Genomic DNA, 13,331 nt, shown 5'->3' on the forward strand with positions numbered 1-13,331 from the left:
GAAACCGTCTTGGAGTGCGTAGGAAAACGTGAACAAGGTGAGAGTTGCACCTGACGAAATGTGGCAAAAAACGTAACATACCGTGTCTGTTATGCCAAATTTAATTCGAAGCAGGAAACAAGTAACCAGACTGCAACAATTTCTTACATTAAGTTTTAAACTAGTTCTAGGATCTGAGAAAAATACTACAACAATTCTAATCAGTATGTAAATGTTTGCAAATCGTCGCCAGTGGAGACTGTTAAATAGCCTGCTTTCTGCACAGGTTGGTTATAAGTTCCGGCATCGTGCTGTATTTTTATATACACATTTTGTAGGTCTCGTCATTTAGAATCAAAATGTTTTGTAAATGTTTTACTTTTTGACAGTTCTTTGGTATTCTCGACAATAGTTAATTGTAAACGATCGTATTATAATGTACATAATATTTACATACTGTTTTGGGGTATAGTTAAGTCATTCGTATTTAGCTATTTATTTTGCAAATATCCAACAACAGTGACTCAGTTTGCCATATCGATATAAGTACATCACGAAATGGATCTTATTAGTGGGAAGAGAGAAAAAAAATCCAATGCCAATCAAACTGTAAAACAAGAAGCTTCGACACGACAGTCTTCTGGACAGTGGCGATTAGAGAAGATGACCTTTAAAAAGGCACCAATCAGATTAATCAGAAAACTGGGACAATCTGAGGGATTGCCAATGCGAATGAAAGGAAGGCAAGACTTCACATTACCGCCAATTAGAATGAAGAACTTAAATAACTGACAGATAAAGCACCAGTAGAAGGAAATCTTTGGACAACATTGACGACCGGGCCAAGCGTTATTAAAAATTGTAGGCGGAGCTGCTACATCTAAAGCCAATCATACACAGGGTTAATCACATTTTCCAATTGCAAATTCCCTGTGATGGTGATTGACATCTTTGGGAGAGCAATGACAAGGACCAGAGGCCAGCCCACAGACCATTGAATTATAGCTTGCAACGTCAACAACATGATCCAATAGGAATTACCTGTGCCGGATGACTGACAGCTCAAGGGGCGAGGCCAACTACAAAAGACAAATGGAAATACTAATTAGCATACAGCCAATCAGCGTGACGGAGGCGTGACTTCAATAATTAGCAGGAATACCAATCACAATGCGATATATTTGCATATCTCCAATCAGCTCGAGGGAGAGGCGGTACTCAGGAAATGATAGACAGCTAATTTGATCAATAGAGGCGGAAAGGGCGGCACTGAGTGTCCGGGAGCGGAGGTATTAAGAGTGTGAGCGCGGTGACCGGCTCCTCATTCCTTCTCACAGCGTGTGAGAGTCAAAGGGGAGTGTACAGAGGGAAATATTTATATCATCAGGGGATAAATCAGCCTTTATCTACTTTTAACTCTTATTTTAAGTATATAATTTATTTATATATAATCCTAAAGTTACTCAGAATGGCTGATACCGTAGTGGACACCACCAAAGAGGTCAAAGCCAAGGTGAGTAATTTATTTTAGAAAGAAATTACATTTTTAAAAAATCTTGTTTTTTTTTATGTTTAACCTTCCTCGTGTTTCCTTTGTTATCTCAAATTCTTCTTTGTGTGAAGCGTGCGCGCAACTAAGTGCAATAATCCAGTAGCCGGAGTTGTGTTTAATTGGGGAGAGGTGTTTTGGGGTCTGAGGGAGCTGGAGTTCCCCCACTCCACTCCACCCCGGTCTGTTCAGGTTTAAGTTATTAAATAGTTTTCAACTTTATTTTTCATGGAAGGATGTGAGCGCGGCATGTGGCTCCGGGACCTGATCTGTGATGTGCGGATGTTGCCGGAGCCGCTTTGATGAATTGTTCAATGTGGGATTTTTTTGTTGTGTTTGACCTGCTTTCCCCGCTGCCCGGCTCCGGGTGTCGTGTTTGGGGGGGCGGCGGGGAGGAGAGTGGGGGCTGCGCGGTGATGAAGGCGGCGTTTGGCGTTAACTGAACCTTCACATTGTTCCCGCGCCCCGTCCTCAGCATCACTCAGTTCATCCACCTGGGACCCGCTGACGGCTCCGGTCCGTCACCGACCCCTTCACTCCCGGCGTCCGGCTCATCTCCACCCCCCCCCCCCCTTCCCTTCATTCCCGGGGTCCGGCTCCTGGTCATCATCCCACCCCTTCATTCGCCCGGTCCGGTTCATCTGTTACCCCCCGGGGTCCTTCACCGTCCCCTTCACTCCCAAGGTCCGGCTCCTGTTCACTTTCTTTCCCCCTTCACTCCCAGGCTCCGGTATCTGTTACTGCCGGGGTCCGGCTCCGGTTCACTGGCCGGGTCCGGTCCCCGATGTGACTCCGCTCGGCTCCCAACGCCGGGTAATCGGGGTGCCTGGGGGGGGTCGGTGACCAGGCCAACTCACCTGGTGCCGCTTGTTTTCCTCAGTGTTTTTGAATAAATCCAAGCCGCCGCCGGCAGTGCCGGGCCCGCACGCGCACCCGCTTCCCGCTCTTTACAGCTTCCCCAGTTTCTCCGCTTCGAAGAAAACGGCGGGAGAGATGCGCGCGGGCGCGATGCGCGGGGGGGGGGGTGGGGGGTGGCGCGCGACCTGCCAGGGCGGAGCTTGTCAGTCCCCGCGAGGCGGCGGCACCAGTGCGCACGCGCGCGCCCATCTGGGACCCGAGGGAGCTGTTTGGAGCGCGTGGGTGGAGAAGCTGCTGTAGAAAAGGGGAAGGGAGAGCGATGCAGCCACTGCAACCGTGCAGTTACACCATTGCAACCTCCCTCCCGCCATTTGTTGGTGCATGGTGTGGGAAATGATAAATGGACGGTGCAGTTCGTGAATTGGGGAAGTAGGTGGATCCGCTGCCATTACATCGAGGAGCCCACACAGCAGGAGACGCCAATTTTAATAAAAGGGAAGTTGACCGAGTGCAATTCTTTTGTTGCTTCCTGCCAGCGCACAGGCACCTTGGTCAATGATAGCAGTAATACTGTTTGTTGAAATTGGTGCAAAAATGTTTAGACCTCTTAATCGGCGTGATAATCCCAGCTCCTTTACTGGAATGTATTCTGTGTTTTGACTCTTGCGGCGAGGAGGTATCGACCGCATGTTTCTTCCTATTTGAGTCCTAGCTGGAGGAATATAGCATTCGAACTTGCGTGCCCGGTGCAGTTTGCATTAAGACGGTGCTTGACGAGGGTGATTGTGACCTGCATCTGCCGGTGACTCCAGTGCATGTGAGGGGGTCAGCTCCTCACCCGGAGCGCAGGCTCAGGAGGCCCACTTACTACGTGCGCTGCTGCGGATTGGGAGAGTGCAGTTCCCGAGTAATCGCCAACCAATGGACTGAAATGTTTTGGTCACCAATAGGTAAAGGAGGAAAATGCACCGCATATTTGTAGATTCATGTTGCTGGATGGTCATTGAAATCTCTCAGCTCAAAGAGCATTTCTGATTCTTTTTACCCTTGGGTTGCAGGACCTGAAAGAAAAGGCTGTGGAGGAGACTGAGAAGAAAGAAAACGGCAGTGGAGATGCTCCAGCAAATGGAACAGTAGGTATTAACATTTGTGTTGGGGGGATTTCAAACAGTGTTGCTGATGAATTTTTTGCTGACGGTACCTTTTAAAAATTATCATTTTAGTAAAAGAAGCATCTATATTCAAGCTACCTAGGGTTTAACAAATGGATTGTATTTAATGAGCACCAACCCAGCTCCAAGGCCCGATAGTGTTTCTTCAAATACTGCTGCAGATGTCAAGTTTCAACAGTAAACATTTTTACTAACTTAAGTTGTGACTTTTTGCCAAGTTTGCTCTAATATGTAGTTGCCACCTGCTACAACAGTACAGCCACAGTATCTACTATGAGAAGACTTGAGCCTCATGTATTACTAACACCTCTTGTACTGGTGTCATAAATGGCCTTTCAGCGCATTCAGATGCAGTCTATGTAATCAGTTAACTTAAGTAAATATGAAACCATAAACTAAAGCGACTAAAGATAACTTTGGGGGCATGGTTGGTTTAAGGTGAGAAGGGGGTTCAGTGACAACTGGGACCAAGTTAGCATTAATGTCCTGAATTTCGGAGATAAATTTACACTATCAGTAGTCACTTGTCCTAAAGCAGCACATGTCTGAACAAGTTCAGGTTTACTATTTGTTTCCCCTAATTTGCTTGTTTCAGGAGGAGGAGAATGGGGCTGAACACACAGATGAAAATGCAGAGGAAGTAGATGAGGAAGAGGAGGAAGAGGAAGAGGGTAAGTTGCTAGGAGGAACTTACAGAAACTGCTAATGCTGCAGTAAGACTTGAATGTTTAGTTGTGAATCTTGTTTCCAGACTTATTGCAAATGGATAAATATGTAGTTTTTAAATAAGGAGACTTTGATCATATCAATCTATCTTTGCTCCAAATAAGATTCGTCAGTAATTGCAATTAACTTACTGGAATCCTTTAAATAGTGATTAGCTCTGCTTGTAATCCTATCCTGATACTTTGGAAGGTCACATTCTGGTTTGAGTTTTGTATTGAAATTTTGGTAAATAGCCAGTTTTATCTACAGCTGAAGGTGAAGAGGAGGATGGTGAAGAGGGTGCTGAGGAGGAAGATACAGATGGACATGCAGTAAAGCGTCCAGCTGAGGAGCAGCAGGTATGTGCAGATCAGTTCAACTTTAAAATAAAACGGCAGTCATTTGCGTGCTTAAATTTATTGCTTCAGTGGTACTGAATTGGAGAGTCGGTCTGTGATCCTGCAACAAGTACTAGAGTACATGGCTTATAGAGGCAAATCTCACTGCAGTAGTAACACTGTCGTCTATCAGCAGTGCAGTCCTATACTCTTGGCTATGCAAAGTGATATGGGATCAAGGCTCAAACGTGCCTTTTTAATCCTTTTTTTTAAAAAAGGAAGCTAAATTTAAAGGAGAATGAGGCTGAGAATTCTATAGTGGAATACTGAAGTTGTCACCCTGTTCACTGGACTGATGCTGCAATGCCGCTATCCGCCAGTGGGGGAGCCTTTCTCTTCACATCACCCTCTAGTGGCCAGAGCTTGCTACTGCAGCCCCAGGGCAGTAAACTTACCTTCGATCATCTTCCGAAATTTTTAATTTTTTGCCTTTGAGAATTACGTTGTTTTTCCTCTTTCAGGGTGAAGTTGAAAAGAAGAGGCAAAAGTCAGAAAATGGAAAGTCGACAGAACCCAAGGCAGAAGCTTAAACATTCCTTTGTTTGAATTTTTATATCTTGATGGTGTGGTCAGGTTCACATTGTAGAGATTGTGCTTTTTTTAAATGTACATTTTGCAGAGTGTGGGTTTATATTGTACTGTACAACCAGTTCCTGTAACACCTGTCCAAGGCATTGCTCTGGGGAATATTTGTTTTTATGAAGTTATTTATTATAGTCTTTGTACAACCACATTTGTAATAGGTTTGAATGCTGTAATGTTTTTCAGGTCTGTTTTGAAATGGGTTTAGAACTTGGGATTTGTACATTTTGGAAGCACATGCTTTACAGTTGACTGACCATCTTATTTCAAGAAAATAAATAACTGCCCTTTTTTCTTTTTGTAAATTGTGTTTAGGGTAGAGCTTCATATGCAATGAAGGCCAAAGATATAGGTCTTGTTAACTGGGGTGGGAAGGGGAAGGTAAACCTGGTCTTCTATTCTGTACAAATACAAAAAGTAACAAAAAAATAACATTCTTCAAGCGCTGCAATTTGTCACTGTTTGATATTGTTTGTGGTGCAATAACAAAACTTCCAGCAAAAATTGACAGGTTCAATTTGTAAATTTCTTTTTGAACTCATTGTAACCTATGCTTAAACCCTGTATGTGGTTTAAAAAGTAATTTGATTAAGTAGTATCATTTTTTTCCATTGAACAAGGTTAAATTTGTATACCTCATTAGTTCATGCTTGACCACTACTTTGTATATTCTGGTTAAGTACTATAAATAAATCTTTGGGTTTTTTAAAAAATGTGCCTGAATGATTATTTGGAGGAAAGTTTTTTTTTTTTTACTATATTGTACCAGTATTGCCACTACTGCAGTGTTTCCTACTCTTCCCTATATCTCATAGTGAAAGTGCTTACTTCCCTCCTTCTTGCCTTCCATCTCAGTGGTGTTTTTGCAACTGGAAGGCTGTTCCCAGTGGTGGTCCACAGGGTTCAGTACTAGGTCCCCTGTTTTTTGTGGTGAATGTAAATGAGTTTGTAGACACAAATTCTGTGGTTGATAGTGAGGAGGACAGCTGTAGCCTGCAGGAAGATATCAATGCAGTGGGCAGGAAAGTGGCAAACAGAAATCCACCCTGAAGTGAGATGATATTGCATTGGTCAAACAAGGCAAAGGAATACACTAATGGGAGAGTATAGAGTTGTAGAGGAAGTTGGGGACCTTGGAGTCCATAGTTCCCTGAAGGTAGCAGGACAGGTCAGTAAGGTGGTTAAGGAATTTGGAATCCTTTCCTTTATTAGCCAAGGTATAGAATACTAGAGCAGGGAAGTTATGCTGGAACTGCATAAATCATTGGTTAAGTTACAACTTGAGTACTGTGCAGTTTTAGTCACCTCATTACAGAAAAGATGTAGTTACACTAGAGAGGGTACAAAGGAGATTTGCAAGGATGTTGCCAGGATTGGAAAAATGCAGCTGTGAGGGAAGATTGGACAGGCTGGGGTTGTTCTCTGGAACAGAGAAGTCTGAGGAGATTTGATTGAAATATACAAAATTGAGGGGCCTGGAGAGTGGATGTGAAGGACCTATTTACCTTGAAGGTCAGTGATGAGGGGGTACAGATTTAGCAACTAGTAGAAAAATCAGGATGAGGGAAAATCTTTTTTACCCAGATGGTGGTGGGGGTCTGGAACTCACTGCCTGAAAAAGTAGTAGAGGCAGAAAACCAACTCATTTAAAAGGTGTCTGGATATGCACCTCAAGTGCTGTAACCTACAGAGCTGCAGACTAAATGCTAGAAGGTGGCATTAGGTGGGTGGCTCATTTTTCAGCTGGTGCTGACATGATGGGCCAAGTGGCCTCTTTCTGTGCTGTAAACTTTTGATTTCTATGATCTCTAGACTGGGCCTAACTTGATACCGATCCTGTGTCATTATGACTTGCCTGCTGTCTAATTTTGCTTAATCTTTTTGATGTCCTGCACTTCAGCCTCTACCTTAATCTAGGTCTTGACAGATGAGATTCACAAAATCCAGTAGCTCTTCAGGAGAAGCTACCCAGCAAATAGTTAAAATTTGGCAGATGCTACTGCAGGAAGTGGTTGAGGCATATAAGCATTGATGCATTAAGAAGTTTCCAAAAGCAATGACTTGATAAGTGGGCCAAGCTATTTGTAACACTTAATATTGTCTGTCATTCACCTCAACCTCTTGTTTGTTTTAATGTGTATTTTATTTTGTTGTACCTGCTGGGCCACTGTTGCATGAGATTGGTGGCCAATGCTGGAACAGCTGCAGTAAATAGAAAATAAATTCTCATTTGAACAAAAACAAAACATTGCAGATGTATAAGTTAGAAAAACAGCAAGTCTGGCAGCATCTGTGGAGAGTGTTCTGATGAAAGGTCTGTTGAAATGTTAACTTTCTCTTTCCAGACCTGTAGGACCTTGTTTCTTTAAGGTGCTGTATTCCAATATCTCCGTTCTTGTTCCCCAGTGTCTCATTTAATTGGTATGAACAAACCTAGGATTTTGATAGACTTTATTTGAGATAGCTAGCACAGTGGCTTGAGAGATAATCAGTGGAAGGGTAACCAAACCTGAGGATCTTGAGTAAAGTGGAGAGGTCTGGTATGGAAATTTGAGGGTGTCAGTTGGCTAAAAGTACAGGTGCCAATGGGGTGTACAAATGGCTAGAGTTTGAGCAAAAACAAGAAATGCTGGAATCACTCAGCAGGTCTGGCAGCATCTGTGGAAAGAGAAGCAGAGTTAACGTTTCGGGTCAGTGACCCTTCTTCGGAACTGACAAATATTAGAAAAGTCACAGATTATAAGCAAGTGCGGTGGGGCTGGGGCAAGAGATAACAAAGGAGAAGGTGCAGATTGGACCAGGCCACATAGCTGACCAAAAGGTCACGGAGCAAAGGCAAACAATATGTTAATGGTGTGTTGAAAGACAAAGCATTAGTACAGATTAGGTGTGAATACACTGAAGTTTGAGCAGGTTGACGGTACAGGAGTGAGCCCATGAAGGCATTTAAACAAGGTTGTGAATTTTATATTGAGATGAGGATTGACAACCATTGGAGATCAGAGGTGATGTTGCACAGGACTTGGTGTGAGATAGGTTGTAGGCAGCAGAGGGCTAGCTCAGCAAGGGCTGCGATACAGCAATTCATGCACACAAGAATGTTGTGTCCATCAGTGGGGACTTCTGTAATTTGGGAATGCATAAATTCAAATAAGTAAAGGTAAAGAAACCAGTGAGTTGCAACTACTGAATCTAATTCTGTAAGCATACCACTGCATGGAAATTATGACACCCGGGCGATTGACTACAATATGATATCAGTTCAATGTGATGTGGGATTGCGAGAGATAAACTTCAGAGAAAATGACGGCAGAACTAAAATGGAAAATAAAATGTGGCTGGAGCTAAAGTTCAATACCCTGTGATCAGTGAGTCTAACTGGGTGAAATGTGTTCACATATAGGGTTGATGGGGTGTTCAATGCCCAACTGGGAGCAGAATTTGGTTACTTTTAAAAGGGAAGTGTATAAATATTTAAAGATATGTGCTTGGCTCTTTCAGAGAGCCAGCATATGCACAAACAGCCTCTTCTGCTATAAAATTCTGATTCCAGTTAAGAACAAATAGGATCCTTTGACAGATAGACTGTTAAACAGAGAAGATAATTACATACCCAGGATTAGCAAGCTGACTTAAAAAATGAGATGACCTGCAATAGATTAACCCAATTCTCTGATGATTGGAATTGGCCTTGTGTTATTTCCCTGCTCTGGACTGGCCTCGAGGTTCCCCTGTCTTGGTGACTATAAACTGGGCACTACTCAAGAAGTGGCCTGTCCTCTCCTCACTTGTTTAACCACACAATTCAGCATTCTATTTTATTTCTACTAATCATGCTACAGTCAGCTTCACTGTTCCTGGGTTCTGCATTATCTGATGTGCATCTGTTCCCATTTTCCCCTCCAATGTGCAGTGCCATATAATGGATTAGATTTCATCTACTATTCTACTAATCTAGATTTTTATTTAACTCCTTTTGGAGGTCCCTGACTGCTTCCTCAGACTCCAGCACACCTACTTCCCAGTTTAGTATTAACTGCAAATTTAAACGAATTGCTTTTGTGTTTCTGAATCCAAGTGATTGATGATGAAACAGATCAGAAAGACAGGGCCTGATTCCTGATCCTGGGGACACTGTACTGAATACCTCTTCCACATGCCCCCCCCCCCCCCCCCCCCCCCCCACATCACTGCCCATGAGCTTTCATTGCTTTAACCTACATTCAAGCTTTGCATTGAATTCATGCTACTTTCAGTTTCAGTAAGTGCCTCAATGAGGAACTTAATGACGAGTAAAAGCAGAGGGTCAGTCTCAACTCTATGGTGGCAGGTCAGAAGGCTGTGGGCTCAAGCCACCACCCCCCCCCCCCCCACCCCCCCACCCCCCCCCCCCCCCCCTCCAGCATGTAATCTGGAAATTGGAGATGATGTTAGATGAGATGTCAAACCAAGGCCCTGAATGCCCTGTCAAGTGGACATAAAAGATTCCATGGAAGAAGAGCAAGGGAGTTCTCCTGGTGTCTTGATGAATATTTAACCTTCAACTAACACCTCCCCCAAAAACAGATAATCGGGCCATTTGTCTTAATACAGTTTCTAGGACTTTTGTGTGTGAAAAATTGTTGCTCTGTTCCCTACATGACAATAGCAACTAGAGTTCAAAAGTACTCCACTGGGTCCATTGAGACATCATGAAATGTGCTATGTAACTGCAAGTTCTTCCTTACTGTGGAAATGTATCCAGCTAGAACAGTGCTTTCTAACATAAGCTCCCAGTGCTTGACCAGTTCGGACCACCAACAGGTGTACAGAACATGGGTTATACAGACACAGGTGTACAGAACGTGGGTTATACAGACACAGGTGTACAGAAAATGTATGTACAGAGCACGGGTGTACAGAACACAGGTGTGCACAACATGGGGACATAGATCACGTGTGTACAGAACATGGATATAGTGAATACAAGTATACAGATTTTTTTTGTTACATTTCTGCCGTCCTTATCCAGTCTGTACCAATATGTGACTCCAATCCCACACCAAAGTGATTGACTCTTAATTACCATTTGAAGTGGCCTCGCACATGTGTATCAAACTTGGGCAACTAGGGATGGACAATAAATGCTGGCCTTGCCAGGAATGCCTACATCGAGAGAATGAACTTTGAAGTATCTGGAGCGACTATAAATGGACTCAACATATGCTTTGTTCCTGTATTTAGTCTTTAAAGTTTTGAAGAATATTATTATAAGGAAAAAGATCCTGGTGGAAAGTTCTTGGCACTTATACACTAAAAAAACAGTTGGCAGCCACAGTATTAAACTGATCCAATTAATTCAGCAAATTTCCCTAAATTAATAGTTTACTTTGAACAGCGGATAGGTGGACGTCAGCAGCAGATTGAATATTTTGTGTGTGTGCTGGGAAAGGGGCAGGAACCTCTGATGTAGTATTAACACAATTCCTGCAACTCTTCAGCGTAGATGGGGACCTGAACCCCAGTGAGAGTCACCTTCAGTAGAGGAGGAAGAAAACAAAACATGAATGCATTGAGTTGAAGTTCTCTCAGTCAATTCATGATGGGCATTTGATGAATATTTAGATTTGTTGTCATTTGTACAGTTCTTGACAGTTAGAACTTTCCACCAGATCAGAGCTTTACGCCTAGGAATCCATTTCAGCCAGATCAAGCCTGCTGAGATGGAAGCACCTTCATTCATGGAGAATCAGTGTTGCTAATTGACTATCTCCCGTGTGATCCACTGCAGCCTGGGATAATTCGACACAGTAGTAAATTTAGCACATAATAGAAAAACACGGACCCACATGGAAAGCAGGTTAACTCTCAGTGCTCAGGCTGCCTGTTAACAGAGTCTGATGACTCAATCATGGTAATCATTTTCCAATTTTCTGCCCTCTGACTCTCACAGGGGTTCAGGTCCCCTCCTCTCCTGAAGGTGCTGACTCTCACTGGGGTTCAGGTCCCCTCCTCTCCTGAGGGTGCTGACTCTCACTGGGGTTCAGGTTCCCTCCTCTCCTGAAGGTGCTGACTCTCACTGGGGTTCAGTTCCCCTCCCCTGAAAGCGCTGACCCTCACTGGGGTTCAGGACCCCTGCTCCCTTGAAGGCACTGACCCTCACTGGGGGTTCCAGTTCCCTCCTCTCCTGCAGGTGCTGACTCTCACTGGAGTTCAGGTCCCCTCCTCTCCTGAATCCCTCATAATTTTGAACACTTCCGTTAAATCTTGCCTTAATCCTCTCTGCTCCAAGGCGAACAACCCCAGCTTTCCTAGTCATTCCATAGAACCGAAGTCCCTCATTCCTAGTATCTTTCTGATATTGTTCTTTAGCTTTTGTTTCTTCTCTGCCAGTCTGCATCTATCACTGAGCAAAGTAGGGACGTTGGTCAGTAACTGTCCCCAGCCCGTTGCCATGGATAGGCACAAAGCAAAGTCCTGGGGACTATCCCACAGACAGAGAATATCACCCAGATCCATAGATGTTGCAGAGCAGTGATGGCAGTGGCCTGTAGCAGGATAGTTCCCCACCACCTTTGCACCAATAATCAAGGAAGAAAGGAGATAGGGTACATGTTCCTCAGTTATATTATGGTATATGGAGAAACATCAGGGAATTAAGATTAAAAAATGATGCTGTCAGAGCTAATAAAAATGATAAGAGTTAGCTCCATGATCTTTCCCTTTTCCTACCTCCCTATTCTTTCGGGAAGTTGTCTAGTGCTATCCCCTGTTTATTATCAGCTTGTAAAATGCAACCAAAACTCAGGTAGCTACCTGGGATTGAAGTCAAACTGAGAGGAGCAGATGGATGAGGTGGGCTGAATGTGAGGTTGACGGCCAGAGTGGTGTATCTGTAGCACCCTCTGGTGTGCAACAGCTGCATTGAGCAGGAAGAGTTTCAAAATGTGTGCAACCTGCCGTCAATAATCTGCAAGCACAAATCTCAGCATAAAAACAGCAAAGCTCCTTAGTCTGAACCCAGGATGAAGTGACAGTGATTCATACTGTGGTGTGAAGCAGCAGATTTGCATTGGGTCAGTATAAGAGACCAGTGCAAATCGGCTCAGTCGGCAGGTCAACCTCAGTAGGCATCACATCCAAACCTGATCAGGTTCTCAACCAATACTATAATTTCAAATGATTAATAATTAGGAGCAAGAGCCCTGGCTGAATGCACCATTAACTCAATGGCAGTGAGACAAATTGTCGCATTACAGCCAAGGGATCAGCTCACTGAGCACAGACCAAGGATCGAACCACTGACTGACTGTAAAAGTTTCTATAGGTATGTGAAGAGAAAAAGATTGGTGAAGGCAAATGTAGGTCCCTTACAGTCAGAAACAGGGGAATTTATTATGGGGAACAAAGAAATGGCTGACCAACTAAATGCATACTTTGGTTCTGTCTTCACAAGGGAGGACACAAATATCATACCAGAAATGTTGGGCTTAATGAGAGAGAGGAACTGAAAGAAATCAGTGTTAGTAGAGAAATGGGGAAATTGATGGGATTGAAGGCCGATAAATCCCCAGGGCCTGATGGTATGTATCCCAGAGTACTTAAGGAAGTGGCCCTAGAAATAGTGGATGCATTGGTTGTCATCTTCCAAGATTCTATAGACTCTGGAACAGTTCCTACAGATTGGGGGGTAGCTAATGTAACCCCACCATTTAAAAAGGGAGGTAGAAAGCAGGGAATTATAGACCAGTCAGCCTGACGTCGGTAGTGGGGAAAATTCTAGAGTCCATTATCAAAGATTTTATAGCAGAGCACTTGGAGAACAGTGGTAGAATCAGGCGGAGTCAGTATGGATTTACGAACGGGCAATCATGCTTGACAAATCTACTAGAATTCTTCAAGGATGTAATTAGTAGAGTTGATGAGGGGGAGCCAGTGGATGTGGTTTATTTGGACTTTCAGAAGACTTTCAACAAAGTCCCACATAAGAGATTAGCGTGTAAAATTAAAGCACATGGGATTGGGGGTAGTGTATTGCGATGGATAGAAAATTGGTTGGCAGACAGGAAACAAAGAGTAGGGATAAATGGGTCTTTTTCCGAATGGCAG

The 13,331-nt window shown here is 43.7% G+C and overlaps 1 protein-coding gene across 1 annotated transcript; it reads left to right on the plus strand.

Annotated features, from left to right (window-relative positions):
• The first annotated feature begins 1,262 nt into the window (after positions 1 to 1,262).
• si:ch211-222l21.1 (parathymosin) lies at positions 1,263 to 5,956 on the plus strand. Its single transcript, XM_068017232.1, has 5 exons — positions 1,263 to 1,492; positions 3,445 to 3,519; positions 4,154 to 4,229; positions 4,534 to 4,622; positions 5,123 to 5,956. Exons 1-5 carry the CDS (start codon positions 1,448 to 1,450, stop codon positions 5,189 to 5,191), a joined length of 354 nt encoding a protein of 117 aa, XP_067873333.1. The 5' UTR covers positions 1,263 to 1,447; the 3' UTR covers positions 5,192 to 5,956.
• The last annotated feature ends 7,375 nt before the right edge of the window (positions 5,957 to 13,331 follow it).

The sequence above is a fragment of the Heterodontus francisci genome, chromosome 37, assembly GCF_036365525.1.
Source record: "Heterodontus francisci isolate sHetFra1 chromosome 37, sHetFra1.hap1, whole genome shotgun sequence".
Lineage (NCBI taxonomy): Eukaryota > Metazoa > Chordata > Chondrichthyes > Heterodontiformes > Heterodontidae > Heterodontus > Heterodontus francisci.

Coding starts and splice junctions, on each gene's coding strand:
- si:ch211-222l21.1 (XM_068017232.1), top strand. CDS start 1,448: ATGGCTGATACCGTAGTGGACACCACCAAAGAGGTCAAAGCCAAG. Junction 1,493..3,444: donor CCAAAGAGGTCAAAGCCAAG/GTGAGTAATTTA, acceptor CTTGGGTTGCAG/GACCTGAAAGAAAAGGCTGT. Junction 4,623..5,122: donor GTCCAGCTGAGGAGCAGCAG/GTATGTGCAGAT, acceptor TTCCTCTTTCAG/GGTGAAGTTGAAAAGAAGAG.